Source organism: Myxocyprinus asiaticus, chromosome 21 (genome assembly GCF_019703515.2).
Source record: "Myxocyprinus asiaticus isolate MX2 ecotype Aquarium Trade chromosome 21, UBuf_Myxa_2, whole genome shotgun sequence".
Lineage (NCBI taxonomy): Eukaryota > Metazoa > Chordata > Actinopteri > Cypriniformes > Catostomidae > Myxocyprinus > Myxocyprinus asiaticus.
This window is the reverse complement of record NC_059364.1, coordinates 3,847,011-3,867,500: the sequence shown is the minus strand read 5'-3', so window position 1 is coordinate 3,867,500 and position 20,490 is coordinate 3,847,011. Positions and strand designations below refer to the sequence as shown.

The following is a 20,490-nucleotide window of genomic DNA, read 5'->3' as shown; positions in this document are numbered from 1 at the left end:
CTTCCTCACTCATAGTCATCACTTTGTGCTTTTGTATTCTCATGTCCCAGTGATCTTAAATGACCCTGTGATTCGAGCCTGAACTTATTTCACTGCCCTTCCATTCTGTAAGCGTTTTACTCTCGATATAAATCCACAATGACATCACACACACATGCTTCTCAGGGCAACCAGCAGAAAGTGTTTAGATTTTTTTAGCTTGTATATATGACCTTTTTTCCCCCCATAAATGTCAAAGCCAAGTAAAAGACTTTTTCATATTTGTTTGCACACAGATCCAGTTTTTGAAAAGAAATGGCATTCCATCGTCGGACAGTCCACACTGTGAGCACAAGGACATGTGTGTGGTTTCAAAAGCTTCATCAGTGCAGAATGACCACAGTTTCATCCAACAAAATGCCCTCTTCAACAAAGAGATCACTCAGGTATGATATCCGAACTCCATGTAAATGATCTTGATAGTTTCGGAAACTAGCACTTGTTTCAAAGTACATGAAATCAAAATTGACGCTATTTCTTAACACATGTTCATAGTCTTATTGTGAATGATTCATGGGTCCGCATTATTCTAAAGATTCTAAAAATCCTTTTAATTTTTCATCAAAATGTAACTTGCTTCCAAGCCGGTCTCATGACTAGTTGTATTAATTAGTGGTGGTTGCTGGTTCGATCCCCACAGCCACCACCATTGTGTCCTTGAGCAAGACCCTTAACTCCAGGTTGCTCTGGGGGGATTGTCCCAGTAATAAGTGCACTGTAAGTCACTTTTTATAAAAGCGTCTGCTAAATGCATAAATGTAATTATTAAGATTTGTCATGAGACTCTGAAATAACTTTCCTGTTCTGCTGATGTCACCAGTTCCTCTTATTTTTCAGCCCTTCCCCTCCAAACACCTGTCATATAGAGAGCACTTTTCAGTAGGGATGCACCGATATGAACATTTTTGATCGATACCGATTTTAACAATAAATGATTGGCGGATACTGATGCCGATACCAATATTTTGCCACTTACCTTATTTTGTCATCAGATCACTGTTTTGCTCAAGAATTATGTTTTAAAAAATGTACAAAAAGTACAAAAGCTTTTTCTCAGTTCTAACAATTCATAATTTCCACTGAACATGGATTGGATCTGTTGAACACATGATAGGCCAACATTTTAAAGAGAGACACAATGAAAGATAAATAGAAGATAAAAAGCTAAAAGTAACTAAATACTGTATCATAGCATGATGCTTGATGTGAAAAGTTATTTTGTACTTCTAAAACCTTTTTGCACTTCTGTTTTTGCAATTTAAAACAACAAAACTCAAGTTTTACATGTTTGTACCATGTATAATAGAACATCACAAATTGATATTATGCATATGTTGGGCAATTCCACAGAAATGTCAACCACATCATGGAAAAATAAAAAGTTATCAAAGAAACAATACGTCCTTTCAAGTTCTATAGTGGTGTAATGGATAGTGGAAAATGCCGTCCAGAGCGCAAGAGGACGCCGCTTGCCTACACAATGCTGCCTGAAGCGCTGATTGCAGTATATTTTTAAACGCAGCCTTTCAAGCTTTCGTAATAACGCAAGACCACATTGAGATTTAAATCTGAACTCAATCAATCGTGCAGTGTTAATGGATACCATACCAATATCTCAGAAGTAAAAGATTCAAAGCTGGTTTCAAAGCATTTTGGATGGTTTTACCTCATCATGGATAGGTAAGTGCCACTTTCACAACTGTCAAGTCTGGAACAACGTTTTTCTCATTAATGAGAATGAGAATGATTATACATTAAATATTACATGTTCTCAGGAGTGACAACCCTTCTACATATTGAGGATACAATTTTTTCTGGATTGTGCATTTGAATTCGAAGAGTTTTTACAAAGTATGTTGATAATTAATTATAAATGAACCATCAGTTTTTCACATTTGCATTTTCATGCTTAAAATCGATTTGCCAATGGATTTAATTTGGTCAATAATTGGCCGATACATCGGTGCATCCCTACTTTTCATTATAAAAAACAAAACAGAAAAAACATTATTTTATTTAAATTGAAAAGTAATTCAAATTGTAATTTATTTATTTATTTTCATTTTATTACTCACCTGAAAAAAGTCTTTGTTTTAGTGTTTTTGCATCACTGGAAACGTGAAAGTTTCTTTGGAGATGTGTACCTGTGTACTTTGATACCACTTTGATTTGTTCCAGCTAAACTTCTTGATGTCAGAAGTAGAGAACTGGTTCAGTGGTTACATCACTAATGTGGAAAATTAAACTTGCAGTTGATGGACAAAAAAAGCAGTAGATATAGAGCTGGAAACAGACTGTTCTGGCCATCTGACCCCGTTCTGTGCACTCAACTCTCTCTTATTTTATTTCATTCTTTGTGTGTGAAGCTAGGGTGCGGGCAGCACAGGGGTGTGGGAGGGAACAGCCACAAGAGGAGCAATTATTTTGAGATGAGATCATTGTTTGGCCCTGTCTGTTCACGCCTCTGGCCTTCCGAGACTAAACTGAGCTGCACAGGCGCTCGCGTTATCTCATCGCCACGCTCGCTCTGACATACAAGGCCATTTTTCAGGGCTATTTACCTCTGGAACACTGGACACAGCTGCTGTGTTCTGGTGCAACTTTCAACAGTCCACGAATCCAGTAAAATTTACTTTGCTAAAATAAAGTGGACACTACAATGTTTTAGATGACCGATGACATGAGCGTCCAAAGTCTCTCTGTTACACGTCGTTAATGTTAATCAGCTGAAGAACCACAGTTTCTCTTAAGGAAATTACCTCTTTTTTTTTTTTACTTCCTTGTTACATGTTGGGCAAAGCTTCTGCGCCTTTATGGTGATTCGGTCGACTGAAAGCCCTGATGAAACTATGTTAGTGCAGTATTATACTGTAGAGGTGAGCAAGTGGAAATGTGCCTTGGATAAAAAATTCCATATTATGGTCAATTTAAAGAGGTCAACACATACTCTAACGCTCTTAAAGACCCTTTGTGCTGCCCTGTAAATTTTTTTGTCAAAAAGTCATAACATTGTGTTTTCTCTAGGGATCCACATGAAAAGCAGGTTCATTCTGATTTTTTTTTTTCAATTAACATTTTTTATTGATTGGTAGACAAATAACAAAGAAAAAACACAACATTTATACATTGAATCAACATTTAACATTTAACCCCCACAATTACCCCTCCCCAGTCACCAACCCCACCCTGACCCCCAGCGAACACCACTGTGGTCACAAATAAGAATACACACAGACAAACAAAAAAAAAAGAGAGAAAAAAAAAAAGAAAATATAATAATCATATATAATTAAAACTAAACGTCTCTCTCCACAGCCCCTCCCCGAGAGTCCCCCAAAACACTAATTAATTCACCCATTTCCTATCAAACAAATCCCAAAACCCCAGCCTTATGCTTGATCACCTCCTTGAAAGCTGCCACCCTCCCCATCTCCGCACACCACTCCGGAAATGAGGGCGCTCTATCTGACTTCCATCCCCTTCAAATAATCTGCCTGCCAATCATAATACTGGTCAGAACCCAATTTTTTTATGTGTTTATCCCCCAAACTGATGACCGCCCCATTGCCCAAAATACAGAGTCTGGGGCAAAATGAAATTTGAGTGCCCAAAACATCACATATAAAACTCTGAACCTTGGATCTTAACACACCACCAAAAAACATGGATTGTGACTCCATCTTCTGATTGGCATCGCCAGCAAGTGGGTGTGTCTTTAAGACCAAGCCTGTAGAATCTAGAGGGGGTCCAATAGAATCGATGTAAAATCTCGAATTGCATAAGGCGCACCCTTGCATCTCTAGATGCAGACTTAACATGTTTTAGAATCCTAGCCCACACTCCCTCCTACAATACCAAGTATAAATCTTTCTCCCATAATCTCTTGATAGAAGTTAAAGCTCCGTCCCCCAGACTCTGAATTAGCAGGGAGAAATACACTGATGCCTCATGACCTTTTCCAAAAGCAGTAATCATCTCTCCCAGAGTATCTGCTGCATTAGTGGGGTGTATGCTACTCCCAAAAACAGTACAGTGCAGGTGGCGCAGTTGTAAATACCTATAGAACTGAGATCTGGGAATCCCAAAATGTTGAACCAAATTTTCAAAGGATCTCAACATTCCACTCTCATATAGGTCACAGAATGTAGTAACCCCCCTCACAACCCACTCTGACCAGCAGAAAAGGGACTTCTTAATACATAATTTAGGGTTCAGCCATATGCTTGAGGCAACATTTAAATAAATACCATTTTGGTCCATACCAAGTGCAAATGCACGTATCAAATTCAAGGCTCTGATGCTGGCATACAGAACAGTCACTGGGTCTGCTCCAGCATACCTAAAATCATTTATGCAGAGCATTATACGCACCCACTAGAAGCCTGCGGTCGGCTAAGGAACATCACCTTGTTGTACCAACACAAAGAGGCACCAAAACACTTTCCCAGACTTTCGGCTTCATCATACCACGTTGACGGAACGACCTTCCCAACTCCATCCGTGAAGCTGACTCATTTTCTGTCTTCAAAAAAATGACTAAAAACACATCTTTTCCATGAGCACTTAACCAGTCATTAAAAAAAAAAAAAAAAAAAAACAATTCCTGTTGCACATTAATCTGTTTTGAATACTATTATGATGCTAGTGAAACTTTGTAATACAGCACTTTTCATACTACTGTCTCCTTAAGATGATTCGCTTACGTGTTCCTCTTTTGTAAGTCGCTTTGGATAAAAGTGTCTGCCAAATGAATAAATGTAAATGCGAGATAATGGGGTGTAACTTAACTTCTCCAATTAGATTGATAGAGAGGCTTTGCAGTGGCGAAAACTCTAGTGGCAAGATCTTCCTGTTCAATACAGAATCAGGGAGGGGCTCTCTCAGGTGGAAGTGACCAATGAGCCAAACGTCAGCAAAATGAGCAAAAGCGACCAACGTTTTTATTAAGGGGTCAAAATTAACTCTAACTAAATGAATAAAATGCCCAAATACTTAATGCCCTGTTTGGGCCACTGGAAGGCACCCGGCTGAAAAGCTGTTACTGGGCAGTACGCTGTCAGAGCCAAAGCTTCGGATTTAGACCAATTTACTTTGTATCCTGAGAACTTAGAAAAGGAATTAATAATTCTGTGGAGGCAAGGCATAGATCTAATGGGGTCAGAGATGAATGGCTCATTCTGATTTTAACTAGAAAGTTAAAGAAACTAGATTGTTTTTTTTTTTTTTCTGAAGAAAACATTAGCAGTGCTTGCTAGGGTGTTGCTAGGTGGTTAATTACTGGCCCAAGTCAAAATATAGGGCAATATACAGTATGTAAAATACACACACACACACACACACACACACACACACACACATATATATACAGTATATATACATATTAGTGCTGTCAGTCGATTATTTTTTATTTTTTTAATCTCGATTAATCACATAATTTTTTGTAGTTAATGGTGATTAATCACAGATTTTTAAAATGCTAAAATTTAACACCATATATACTTCTTTTCCTGCCAAAACGTATTTATTTGCATCTTGTAACAATAAAATGCTTTATTAAAATTTTCCAAACAAAGCCTTCCATAGCACCAATTCAAGTAACATTAAACATTTCCCAAAGTCTAAGTGGGAGGTTGACTTATTGAAAGAACTAGCCCCCACTAGACCAAAAGTGTTTATGCTGTATAAACGGTAAATGCATTATTGCGTTAATTCTGACAGCTCTAATATATATATACTGTATATATATACACCAAACAGTCACAACATTAAAACCACTTGCCTAATATCGTGTAGGTCCCCCTTGTGCTGCCAAAACAGCTCTCACCCGTCGAGGCATGGACTCCACAAGACCTCTGAAGGTGTCCTGTGGTATCTGGCACCAAGACGTTAGCAGCAGATCCTTTTAATCCTTTAAATTGCGAGGTGGGGCCTCCATGGATCGGACTTGTTGGTCCAGCACATCCCATAGATGCTCAATCGGATTGAGATCTGGGGAATTTGGAGGCCAAGTCAACACCTTGAACTCTTTGTCATGTTCCTCAAACCATTCCTGAACAATTTTTGCAGTGTGGCAGAGGGCGCATTATCCTGCTGAAAGAGGCCACTGCCATTCATGGAATACCATTGCCATGAAGGGGTGTAAGTAGTCTGCAACAATCTTTAGGTAGGTGGTACGTGTCAAAGTAACATCCACATGAATGCCAGAACCCAAGGTTTCCCTGCAGAACATTGCCCAGAGTATCACACTGCCTCCGCCAGCCTGCCTTCTTCCCATAGTGCATCCTGCTGCCATCTCTTCCCCAGGTAATCGATACACACACACCCGGCCATCCACATGAACTAAAAGAAAACGTGATTCATCAGACCAGGCCACCTTCTTCCATTGCTCCATGGTCCAGTTCTGACACTCACGGGCCCATTGTAGGTGCTTTCGGCGGTGAGCAGGGGTCAGCATGGGTAGTCTGACCGGTCTGTGGCTACGCAGCCCCATACGCAGCAAGCTGCAATGCACTGTGTGTTCTGACATCTTTCTATCATGGCCAGCATTAAGTTTTTCAGCAATTTGTGCTACAGTAGCTCTTCTGTGGGATCGGACCAGACGGGCTAGCCTTCGCTCCCCACGTGCATCAATGAGCTTTGGGCACCCATGACTCTGTCACCGGTTCACCGGTTGTCCTTCCTTGGACTACTTTTGGTAGGTACTAACCACTGCATACCGGGAACACCCCACAAGACCTGCCATTTTGGAGATGCTCTGACCCAGTCGTCTAGCCATCACAATTTGGCCCTTGTCAAAGTTGATCAGATCCTTATGTTTGCCCATTTTTCATGCTTCCAACACATGAAATTCAAGAACTGACTGTTCACTTGCTGCCTAATATATCCTACCCCTTGACAGGGTGCCACTGTATTGAGATATTAAATGTTATTCACTTCACCTGTCAGTGGTCTTAATGTTGTGGCTGATTGGAGTATATATCAGGGTAAGCTATTGATGGGCGCTTGGGGCAAAAATTCCACCATAAATGACAAAAATGCCCCAGTAATTCAATATATGTTATTCTTTGTTTATTTGTAACATTTGATATTGATTTCTTCATAATCTATTCTATTATATCTATTCTAGGCCTTGGTATACAAATTATCCATCCATCCATCCATCCAAATTATTTCATCCATCCATTCATCCATCCATCCAGTTTTCACTTATATAAAAGAAGTTACATACTTGTGTGTGTGTGTATATATATATATATATATATATATATATATATATATACATCCTATATTTAAAAATACTACAGAAATAGCCATTTTCATTTATGGAAGATATATTTCCCAAAATGGTTTTAGGTATTATTTGTGTCTGTAGTGTAAATGGTGCGGGATGAGTTACTCACTAAAGTTTAATACTTTGTGTTGGGAGTTTCTTCAGATAGCAAACTTCACTAAGAAATTTTGAGTAATGTTGAGGGAGGATGTTTACTTTATATCAAAATATTTCGTGACTTAACCTTTTAAAAAGATAAGAATGCCAAAGTACAGGTAGACCTGAGAATTACTTAATGAAAGAAGTTAGCATTGTCCCTGGAAAACCTGTGCAAGCTCAGCTGCACTGATAGCATTTACACCGCTATTATTCCACCACAAAATGTTCCGTATGATTTATAGAATGTTATTTTTGAAAACAGACTATTGTTTTAAGGGGAAACGGAAGACACGAAGGCATTAGACTTCCTCTATTAAGTCATCGTTTTCTCAGAAATCATCACCGTGGGGTAAAATCAAGGCGATAGCACTGTTTACACAAGCATTGAAAATAGAAATATCTTTAAGCCAGTAGAGAGCCATTAAAAATAATGACTGATCTTTTATTAGAAGTAACATCATAATATTTTTATCTACACTGTGAAGTCTTTCCAAGCAATGAGTTTTTTAATCTCCCAAGTCTTTGTACAGCATGTTTGAAAGCAAGAAATATTTGGCTTTGCAACTCATCATTCGTGATATCTTGTTTAAGACCACAGGAAATAACTTGATTTTTACTTGATTCTGAAGAAAATGTGACTTGCATTTGCCCGTGCAATGCTCTTCAGTTTAAGTCGATGGGATTTTGTAGTCCTTAGACAAAAATCGGCCATTTCATCTCCCGCCAGGAACTTATTATATTCCGTCAGGCGAAAATCGTAAATCTGATCACTTAGAAAAGAAGTAGCACACCTCTCCTCAACAAGCTGTATGATTAGAGGTGTCATTCACTGATGTTGCGCAGATGGCACAGGATGAGTTGACCCCAGTAACCCTAACCCTAAATATATAAGCAAAACTAATACTTATGACTATAAGTAATGCTAATATACTGTATATGAGTAGTACTAATGCTTTCCTTAGCAAGCACCAGTAATTATCTTTAGCTTTCTCCTTATATTTTGTCCAATATTCCCAGACATATGTTGGCATTATTAGCTTTGGAGATCACATCCTAAACCACTGAGTTTAGTCTCGGAGAAATGACAACTTCATTTAGCAGTCCTTTCATTTACTGTGATGTGGGTGGGCTTTTGAAGACTGCCAGTGGTCATACATTGTGTTCATACCAAATAAACATGCCCTGGACCTATCTCGACTTGGCCACCTGTTTTCTATTCAGGCAGTTCAAACATTGCCAGAAATGATGGTTTCAAAAGGCTTATGCAACGCTCTGTGCACGTCAGCCAAAAGAAACCTTTGCAGCTAATAATATGATATTTGAGAAACAGTGAGCAATCTCTCAATGATATTTCTCAAGTGCCACTGTAAGTTGAGGCATAAGTGATCACTATATTCTTCAAAAAACTAGCAATAACAGCAGAACTTCACTCTCCATTGACTGCAATAATAAAGTGTCTGTAACCTCACAAATAAGCTATTTAGAACATTTAAAATCTATTTACTTAATACTGTGATTCCAGTATGCTCAAGCGAGTATAAAATGGGCCTTAAAGTGTATCAATATGTATTCATGTTTCAAAGATTAACAATAAAATCCAAAGCAAAAACAGAGAAAAGGGGTGAAACACATTATATTCTCACAGTGATGTGATTTGTGCTGCATAGTTCGGAAATGGGCAATTTTGCTCAGAATTGGCATTGGTTTTTGGCCCATTTTATCAAATAATATTTACTGTAGGTACACAAGTACAAACATTGCCAGTATTACAATAACAGTGCAATATAATGGAGACTAAAGCTCTGTCCAAAAACGTAGTGAGCTGCCTATCTAGACAGCATTTTAAGGCATCATAGTTGCCGATAGTTGCTTTTTGGAACTATCGGTTATCGGCAAAAATGTCAATAGTTGCAGATAGTTTTTTATCATTTTGTCATTTCAAAATAAGAGTGAGTTTTGAGCTTGTTTATACTTAAAAGTCCTGCGTTATGCACCAAATCTTCATATTTTGCATCTGGGATTTTATTCATTTTGGACTCTTTGTCTTTGCCCGCCATAGTAAAGAGAATTGTTTTGTTTTTTTTTGCCATTCTATAAATCGATTTTAAAAACTATTGGCAGTTTAATCGGCTATCGGCCTTTCGCACCACCTTAGTTATCGGTATTGGCAAAATCCACTGTCGTTCGACCTCTAATGTAAATTACAGCTATCTTAGACATAGTTTACAACTTATTAAACGTCTAATGTTTTGTTTAGAAAGTAATGCAATTAATGCTCAATTTCTAATTAACTGAATACAAAATATGTCTAACTAATCCATAATTTACAACTCATCAAACTTCTTATTTTTTTGTAGAAAGTGATGTAATTAATGCTCTATTTTAGAGATCAATCATAAATCTATTTTACTAAACAATTTTAAGCCAGTAATTGAAGCTAATTAGTATTGGCTTTACAAACTTTTTATTACTGATACGCTTTCTAAAATCTTTTATTAAAGATTATTGACCCCCTGTTCTAAAGTGAAAATTTAGCTTATTCATGTTATTGGTTTGTTTTGTATTTATTGTGTGGTAATTTTGTAAAGAAATTATGACTTATTATATTGTTTTTTCTAAGTTGTTACTAATACATTGCTAAAACATTGGATTAAAGACAACTTAACCCCTTTTCTATAGTAAAAGTTTAACCTACTCAAGTTATTAGGTTACCACTTATTAGGTGGTATTTAAAGTTTATTGAACTATACTACAGTAAGACAGTATTTAGGACTAATTTGTATTGGTTTTACTAAATTGTCACTGATGAAGTGCTAAAATATTCTGTTTAAGGCAATTTGACTTCCTGTTCTAAAGTGAAACATTTGCTTACACAAGTTAGAAATATATTTTTTCACAGTATTTACAGTAAACAAACAAACAAACAAAATACAAAAATCTGAGAGTTTTGTTAATTGAAACATGCTAAACAACCCAATAATTTGAGTAGGTAAAAATGTTCACTTCAGAATAGGAGGACAAGTTGTCGTTAACGGAAGATTTTAGTAATTTATTAGTAACAGCTTTGTAAAGCCAATACTAATTAGCCTTAATTACTGGCTTAATATTGTTTAGTAAACTTGAAGTATGATTTCTGAGCATTAATTACATAACTTTCTAAACAAAGATGTTAAATAAGTTGTAAGTTATGGTTTAGATAGCCTTACTGTCTTATTCATGCTTAACTGGTGCATTATTGTCGACCCTTAAGATAAAGTGTTATCAGAGACTATTTAGCAGAGATGGGACAATTCTGTTAAAATTAGTGGGAGAAATTGGAACGCCCAACTTTCAACAGATGTAGAAAGGAAGTCCCGCCTTACAGATAAAAGAACCAATCACCTTTTAGATACAGACATCGCCTGTCAGTCAACTCAAGAACATGCATGCGTATTAGCTATACAAGCTGGGAAAATTGCGGGGTTTTTAGTGTAAACTGAGGTAAAGTAGCACAATTTATGATACTAGTTTTGTCAAATTTGACTGCTGATTTGAAATATATTCTTTAATTGTAATCTTGACCAACCGTTTTTAAAAATTTCAGTGTTCCCCCATTCAAGCAGATAGAAGCTGCACTAGCATGATTGGAAATAGTTTACTTTTATGCATTTGGCAGATGCTTTTATCCAAAGCAACTTACAGGGACAATCCCCCTGGAGCAACCTGCCTTGCTCAAGGACACAATGGTGGTGGCTGTGGGAATTGAACCAACAACCTTTTGCTTACCAGTTCAGTGCTTTAGGCCACTACCACTCCAGTTTAGTGAGAGCAGTCCAAAAATGGCTGCCAGTGGACTGACTTGCTAGAAAGACCAAACAATAGAAATTCTAATGGTTGCCACTCTAAATACCATTACAAGTGTAGAGTGTTTTGGGTCATTTTCCACCTGGAATTGATGATCTTTCCATTACAGATATGTACTGGTCCATAATGGTATCCACTAGACTTAACATGCCATTAATAGAAGCCACCACATTACCAGTAGAGACCCAAAGGGACCATTATTGTTTCCATTAAAACAATGCAATTTCCCATATAACCATTTAAACCATTCAAATGTATTTTTCAACAGGGAAATCTAATTGAAATCAACTGTGAGTCAATAATAGTGCTATTTGTGTGGCACATGGAGTTGCTGCCTATATTAAGTGCTCAAAATCAGTAATTTAAGAGATTCGATTTTAATTCGGATTATTAGTGGTTTACACAGTGTGTGTACTTTCATTAAAACTTAAAGTTGATCTTCTTTTAACTTGACACAGTGTCTTAAAAACACGGCACTCATGGCGAAGACGCTGAGAAAACAGCAAGACGTGTCAATGGTCAAAGATGTCCATCTAGCATGTTTACATAAATATACAAATCAGCGCAGATGGATGCAAGAAGCACCCTGTGTGAACAGCCCATTAGAAGGCAGCTGCATATGTAGATCGTAGACGGCAACGTACAGTATATCATTAGGTTTGAATCATATGTAGATTTTGAAGGAAGCGTCAAGTGTTTGTGCTCCCTAGGCTGAGGCGTGGATCAGAGCGAAGCTACGAGACCTGAGGGATGGCAGCAATGTCCAGAGATGTCTTCTGGTAGACTGGGACGAAGTGCGTCAAACCCTGCAGAGAGATTTGAAGGACTTTGAGATCACTGTTACACAACTCAGCCAGGTGAGGTCATCAAGAGAGACAACCCGTCGTCTTTAGGACAATAAAAAATTGATGAATCAACCTTGTCAGGTTTTAACAGGAAAGGCTTCTCAGCCAACATCAGGAAAAAATAAGTTCTCCCTTTTGCAAATAAACTACAAAATATTTACAAATTGTTATGGTAACAATCTAAATGTCTTTTTAATCCTGGCTTGTCAAAACACAATTATTAATAGCTCTGCTTTGACAAGAACCTGTAAAGCTTCAAAATCCTTGTTTTAATATTTTCAAACTCTCAAAAAGGTTTACACTATGCTTTTCCAGCACGAATACTACATTTGTTCTTTTCCCTGATATGATTTAGCTGTTGTTTTAGTGAACGGAAATCATCACACGGTTCTTGTGGTGCTCCTCTTGTAATGCCGCTGAATGTTTGTGCAGATGGGAGAGCAGCTAATGTGCAAGCTTAACCCGACCTCTGACCTGGTAAAGAAACAGCTGGCTCAACTCCACGACCAATGGAGCACACTCAAACAGATGGCAGCCAATCAAATAAAGGCGATGGGCGGAGCTAAGAGTCTCCAGGAGTTTAATAAGAAGGTGGACCGTCTAGAGGCCTGGATCAAAGAGAAGGTTAAATACACCACTAAAACGTAGTTATACTAGTTATGAAAGCCTTTTGTTGGGATTCCTTTTTCATTGTGTCCTTAATTTTAAAGTGATGTATAGACCATTTCAAACAGAAAATACTTCATTTTTTAACTGTTAATTTCATCCAAAAGTGAAGCTGCAGGAATACAGTTCATGTTTTGACATGAAAAACATTATTTATATACAGTATATATATATATATATATATATACATATAAAACTTTAGAATTTTATATTCAGTTTTTTATCAAATTAAATAAATGCATCTCTGTCAGTCTGTCAGAGTTATTCATGTGATGTGGAATTGCTTGAACATTTCAAAATTAATTTTAAAATACATTTATTTCCCTGTGAGATTTGGTTAATAGTATTCATGTAACTTCTTCAGACTGTCTTGCATCTGCATCTAAACAGTCGAGGTGTTACTTAGCAAGTCCATTCTGTTTTACATCTCACCATGGTAGCAAATGTCATTTAGAACAACAGTAGCCGTATTCAAAGAAAACAATCACTGGGCTACAACAATTCAGGGCTGTAAAGCTTTTTTATGTGTCAGCAGGAAGAGGAACAATCACTGGCCAACATCCTTGGGGAAAACATTGACAAGATGCAGCTGACCAGGAAGATCCTCGATTTAAAACAGGTGAGGGATTCCACACAACACCAAAAGAAGCTGCTGCTAAAGTTCTCAGCAGGCCTTAATTATCAGCACATCTTTGATCCTTTAGAAAACCTGTATTTATCTTCCAATTTTCCCATGAAATTTATTTCATATCTCAATAGTTTCTCCTTCACAGCAATGAGATTAAATGGAGAGTTTTCTCTAGAGTTTTTTTTAGAAGAGCTCATCTATGATGTCTTAAAATGCTTCCTTCATAGGCAACTCACTAGGTTTTGAAACAGAGCAAATTTTCACAATTAGTCTCAGGTTCACCGACATCCTTCAGGCCCTCGTTTGCTATGGAAACAGACAATTGTACCTCTAAGGTTTTAGATCATTGCCAGAAATGTGCTAAAATGTGGTTAGGTTAAATGAAAGATGGGAAGAACTCAGGAAATTTCTTGTTTGACTGTCTTTCAGGATGAGCTGCTGTATCGTAATCTACACGAGGAGATCAATCATATGGCAATCAGACTGGAGAAACAGGGGAGGACGGAGGGAAAGAACATCTCGACCCGCAGAAAACACATCAACAAAATGTGTGTACATAATAATACATAGATACTGAACATGATAACAGATTACAGCCCTTTAGAGTCATGAAGACTGAGCCTTAAAGTGTGAGAATACATGAATAAGTCACACCACAGAACTTTGTCCGACTCAAAATTGTGTTTTTTTACTGGTAAAAAATTATCATAAATGTTGATGAAAGCCAAAATATTAAATGCCATGGATCAGTATTTACTGAGTAATCCATTATTTTGTTGGAGGGGTCAAAATGACCATTTTACCCAATGATTTGGAGCTAAAATACACGTTTTAAAAAAAGAAATTATATCACTTAAGGTCTATTACTTAAATCAGTTGACTTCAGCACTATTTGATGCATTATATGCCACTCAAAAAAGTCAAAAAATGAGGAAAAAAACTTTTTGGTGTTGTTTTTCCTAAGCTTGAGTGTCTAAAACTCCAGAAATATTAAATATATCTTTATATCCTTGGAGATTCTGGTTCATAACGAACTTTTCTTTTTGTATCTTGAATCTTTTTAAGGCCCTATATCATTAAATCCTCAGAAAAAGAAACCATTTCAGCCGGGGAAGTTTCTGAAATTTGGTTGATTTGACATGGTTAACCCATATGTTGTTTTTATCATTTTTAATTATAAACATCTTGTGGATTCTCCAAGGTGTTTGTACATTTATGAGCAGAACTGTATGTGAATATGTTTATTTGCCAACTACCCAGGTGGCTGAAGGCTCAGTCTCACTTGAAGGACTATCATGAGAATCTTCAGTGTGCTCTGGAAGTCTCGTCCTTCTACCAGCAGGCAGATAATGTTGTCTGTTCCATTAATAACATGGTAATAATCTTTCATAGCTCCATCAGCAATGCTATTTATATTCAAACCCCAAAGCTAATCCAGTATGACAGTGCCATTTTGCTTTGACGTGCTCTTTAACGTTAATAAATACCCCATTGCTGCACCGCTGTTTTTGTATGTTGACATGCTGATGTAATCTTAGAAGTTATTTATGGTTTGCTCTCCTTTTTTAACTTTTCATCCAGAGAAAAAGCCTCTCTCTAACCAATGGTGTGGAAACCAGCCGAGACGGAGAGATTCGGGATATTGCCAGTCAAATCATGGTGTGCAATCCAAAATTCATATCCCATTATAGTGACTTGAGGAGCTTTGAGACGTACTTTAAACAAAGGATGAATTTTGTGCTTAAATGTTGTCCAAATTGCCATCCTGACTCCTGTGTATGTTTTATGTCTGTGGTTTCAGATGTTGGACGTGACCGTATCTCAGCTTTTGAACCTGCATCCAGTGTTGGTGTCCAGGGTCACACAAAAGCAAAGTGAGGTGAAGGACTGCTGGGGTCTCCTCCAGAATGCTGTCAGGTAATTCAAGCTACTATAGTCATAAACCTTTAAGTAGAAGGCTGTAAACAGCACTACTAGTGGCACCAAATGGAAATGCACAAATAATGAGGAATGAATTCACTAATTCAAACTTTACTAATGGGTTAATTACCTCACTCAAGCGCATCCTATATACTGTATGTGACATCAATCAGCTATATCCACAACATAAACGTAATATTATAACTTACATCTGCACAGACAATGAGGCGAATGAACAGGTGAAATTGAACTAGTCAGAATGTGTAACTTGCGTTGTGAATACGCCATTTTCTTAAAAATGCGTGTCACGGGAGCCTGGGTAGCTCAGTGGTAAAGGACGCTGGCTATCACGCCTGGAGTTTGCTAGTTCGCTAACTGGCCCGGTTGCTAGGGTGGGTAGAGTCACATGGGGTAACCTCCTCGTGGTCGCTATAATGTGGTTTGTTCTTGGTGGGGCGCGTGGTGAGTTGGGCGCGGATGCCGCTGTGGATGGCGTGAAGCCTCCACACGCGCTATGTCTCCGTGGCAACGCGCTCAACAAGCCACGGGATAAGATGCGCAGGTTGATGGTCTCAGACGTGGAGGCAACTGGGATTCATCCTCCACCACCCGGACTGAGGCGAATCACTACGTGACCACAAGGACTTAAAAGCGCACTGGGAATTGGGCATTCCAAATTGGGTGAAAAAAGGGGAAAAATCCCCCCCCCAAAAAAAACCCAATGCGTGTCATGTAACGCAATATCTTAAAATGTCTAAACTTGAGGAATTCACAACAGAGTAACTTCTAAAATGTATCTAAAACTCTAGTATATTCATTATATGCAATTATTTCAGGAGTTCAGGTTTTCGAGACAGTTTTTTCTTGTTTAATCATACATATGAAACATATTAATCTTTAATATGTTTGATACATGTTTGAATAAATGTAAGTAGTTTATAAATATTTCAAAATAATTGTATATTTGTTTAAAGTTTGGCCTGTTATAGCAGTGTTTCTCAAATCTCATTCATTCACACATTCAGCAAATCTGTGAAAATAAATGCAAAAACCAATATTGGCAATTTCATTTCCTTCGCCTTTTTCTCCTTAAAGTCCCTGTGAAGTGCTTTGGCGAGTGCGGTTCAATTTGGTGTTTTGACGTTTTTCCTACTGAAACAGGAAGTGTGGGTGGGACAAGTCGAACGACTCATCCCATTTTTAAAACTAGCCAATAGGCTTTAGTTTACAGACACCCACACACAGATACACACACACAAACCCTTTCTACCATGCTGCTAATGTCAGAGCCGCTTACAGGGGAAACTTGAGAAGCGATCTCAATACTGGCCAGCTTTTCACTGACTTTAAAAGTGATGATCTGACAGCATTAATCCATAACCAGCCCACAAACGCACACAGCACATCACGATCTTTGCTTTCAACAGGGCTGGAGCCGTTTTGCAAGATTAATAACAAAAAAGCGGGTAAAAGATAATATATCTATGTTTTTTATCACAATACACTAAGCATAATTAATAAAGAACACTTACTGGTGCTGTACATCCCCTCGGCTGCACAAAAAATAGAAACTCATTATTAAACTCCAGCAACTTTTCTTGCGTCCAGCTGCCACATTGGCGCGTCCCAAGTGATTATCCCTATGCCCTATACCATTCGAAGACAATTACCCTCCACTGTGAGAGCTTCCGTTGGCTAAAAGGTGATAACGGTCAGTCAGAACTCACTTTTTAAGTGATTCTTTTTGGAAAATCTGTTTTGAACAGCCCTACAGCGTGGATTGTGTTGCCTTCGAAGTGCCCTGCGAAGACATTATCAGCGCCAGTTAGAACACAGCCGGGCAGGAACAGATGAAGGGGGAGGGTCCCTTTTAGTTTCGAAAATTTTATTGGCTAAGGCTTCTGAACCTCTAAGTGATATCATGGGTGTTGCGGCGTCTTTTTAGCTGGAAGAGAGAGATGGCAGATTTTAAATGCTTATAACTTCTGAAAACTAATTTTGTCAGCATTTAGAAGTACACTAGCATAAAGATGACTTTAAAGCCTATAGATATGGATTAAAACCAGCAAAACTTTCATTTTGATTTCATGGGGACTTTAAGCCTTGTTTATACTTTGCCTGGCACTACAGCACATCCTGTGTGTGCAGATCTCGAAAATATTTGAGAAATGCTCAACTTTATGCAAATGAGAATCGGAAAATGCTGGGCACCAACCAGTCATTGTGTACTGAAAGCATTAGCGCTTCACAATCAGACGATAATGCTGAAGTTTCTGCTGGATTCAGTGCTTTAATCACATCATTATGTTTAAAGGAATAGTTCACCTAAAAATGAAAATTCTCTCATCATTTACTCACCCTCATGCCATCCCAGATGTATATGACTTTCTTTCTTCTGCTGGAAACAAACTAAGATTGTTAGAAGAAATTCTCAGCTCTGTAGGTCTATTCAATGGAAGTGGATGGTGATCAACACTTTAAAGCTCCAAAAAACACAGACAGTCATTTTAAAAGTAATCCATAAGACTCCAGTGGTTAAATCAGTGTCTTCTGAAGAGATCCAGTTTTGGGTGAGAACAGACCAAAATATAACTCCTTTTCACTGTACATCACATGCATCAAGCACTAGGAAGTGTAATCGAGCTTGAAATCATGATCATGCCTATAGAGACTGCAATGGCAAGATGTACAGTGAAAAAGGAGCTACTGTATATTTTGGTCTGTTCTCACCCAAAATCAACTGGATCGCTTCAGAAGACCACTGGAGTCTATTGGATTACTTGTATGCAGTCTTCAAAGGTCTGGTCACCATTCACATGCATTGTATGGACCTACAGAGCTGAGATATTCTTCTAAAAATCTCCATTTGTGTTCTGCAGAAGAGAGAAAGTCATAGACATCATTTTTGGGTGAACTATCCCTTTAATTTAGACTTTAAACAGACTTCAAATGGTGATTGTACAAATTGGTGATTCATTGTGACAGTACAGTGGCTGGGTAATCAAAAGTGTAATAATTCAACACTGTATGTACATTTAGGCATTCTGAAATGAAGCTGGCATCTCGCATATATAAGATGAGATTTGAATGGGTGAAAAGGTGAATTAGCACTTAACTTTTGGCCTGTTCGAAAGTTTTTCTTGTTTCAAAAGGGGGCGTGTCCAAATAAGTTGAGAACCATTGTGTTATGGTTTATGTTTTGTCATTTAGTACATAATGGTCAACTAAAATATTTTTGTTGACTAAAATTATATGCCATTTTTGTGATGATTTTTAAAAAAAATTTATTCATATGACATTAAGCAATTTGTAAAAGAACACAGCCAGCATTACATGGAAAGCTGTCATAAGTTAAAGTGCAAGTCAGTTAGATATTGCACTGCCTCAGGGGTTGCTTCATGTAGCGCCCGAAGACCAACAATAAAGCATCTTATTGGGCACTCATTTACTATGTGATCAGTTGTCTGGCAAGGTGCACCACTGTCACACGCTGGGGAATCTGCAGCTCCCACTTAATCATGAGAGAGGCACACCTTCCTTATGACATGATGAAATATTGACTAAATGTAAAGGACATTTTCATCAAAGACAAAAACAAGACTAGAACAACAACTGTGTGATAATTAACACCGCTTTTAGGTGAAATCATGTAGGAGAAAATATTGAGAAAAATGACACGTTTCAGCTTTAATGGGCAAAAAGCTGGTTTTCCACTGAGCCAAAGGCTCTTTCCACACTTCTGTTTTTGTTTTATTCGTATTTCCCACAACCAACTGCATTGGGTCGCCCAATCGAATCCAAATGATAATTAGATGCGTATAAAAGATGTTTATTTTCATAATGTCAGCAATTGCTGATCCGAATATTTTCCCCTGATTAGAGTAATACTTTCAAATACTAAACTCCAGAAAAGCCCTTTGATATCAACTCTTACACAGGCTTTTGTTTATTTGTTTGTTGTAATTTGGTCACTGAATCCAAGTTTCAGCTTGTTCTGTATTTTATTACACCATCTGAAGCCTCTTTGTGGATTTAATAGTCGTTTGATGTTTAAAAGTTTTCGATTCCCATTCCTGAGCCCAGTTAGTCTGAATAAATAGTGTGCTTACTGCAGAAAGGTAACTGCCACCGCCTCAGTCCATGTCTTTATTTTAGGATGAAGTATGCTTACTCCTGCTATTAGTGGAATTTATTCCTTTAATTAAATGTGTAAGAGTTTATTTGGGCATCACAGATGTTTAATAAAGATGAATTCATGGCAAAAGTTACTAATGGTAAGATAATACATAAGCAGTCCACTCTGTTCTCTAAACATGTGGTAAAAGTACACACATGAGCGGAACATTTCTGTCATATGTAAATCTGAGGGAAATTAATAATGGCACATGGGTTATTCTGTATGTCCCCATAAGCAGTTAATAATCTTAATATAAAATCAGGTTCTGTTAAATGTGAAGAGTGTATATTTTTCGATGTTAAAAAATGTTCTACAGTATATGCCAGCTTGAAGATATAGTTAACCCAAAAATTTACATTTTGTCATTATTTAATCCTCATGTCGTTATGACTTTATTTCTTATGCAGAACACAAAAATGAATATTACGGTCCGTCTTTTCAATATAATGGCAGTGGATAGTGCCTCACTTTATAGCTTCAAAAGGACCCAAAAGTAATCCATGCGACTCCGGAGTCATATTCCAAGTATTCTGAAGGCATACGACCAAAATTAACATCATTTTTCAGTGAAAACTTGATGTCAGTTGCACTCACATTCACAATGCAAAACCAGCTCATAGTGTATGTTCACTTGAGAACTTGCGTTGATTGGCGCTAAAAACAACTTAAGTTCTTGCGTGAACATATGTTTCGAGCTTTACCACTTAAAGTCACATCTCTCCTTGATTTTGCCTTGGAAAATGGTTATTCCCATGGGCATGAGTATTTTAAGACATGATGTAATCGTGCATTTAGCGATCCATCTTATTGGCTTTGTTTCGAAAACATTGCTTAATTTCGGAAGTTACTAGTACCAGATGTGCAATAAGCTATCATGTCATTTGCAGTCTCTATTTTAAATCCCTGTAGAGAAAGAACAAATGACAATCCATCATCAACATAA

At 37.6% G+C, this 20,490-nt stretch overlaps 1 protein-coding gene across 1 annotated transcript in view; it reads left to right on the top strand.

Moving 5' to 3' along the window:
• Positions 1 to 20,490, top strand: part of LOC127411910 (uncharacterized) — an 89,968-nt gene that overhangs the window by 11,807 nt on the left and 57,671 nt on the right. The window contains exons 3-10 of the mRNA XM_051647803.1: positions 276 to 425; positions 12,022 to 12,168; positions 12,589 to 12,780; positions 13,358 to 13,441; positions 13,880 to 13,998; positions 14,711 to 14,825; positions 15,032 to 15,109; positions 15,252 to 15,367. Coding sequence (XP_051503763.1) covers positions 276 to 425; positions 12,022 to 12,168; positions 12,589 to 12,780; positions 13,358 to 13,441; positions 13,880 to 13,998; positions 14,711 to 14,825; positions 15,032 to 15,109; positions 15,252 to 15,367 — 1,001 coding nt within the window. The remainder of the gene's footprint in view (positions 1 to 275; positions 426 to 12,021; positions 12,169 to 12,588; positions 12,781 to 13,357; positions 13,442 to 13,879; positions 13,999 to 14,710; positions 14,826 to 15,031; positions 15,110 to 15,251; positions 15,368 to 20,490) is intronic.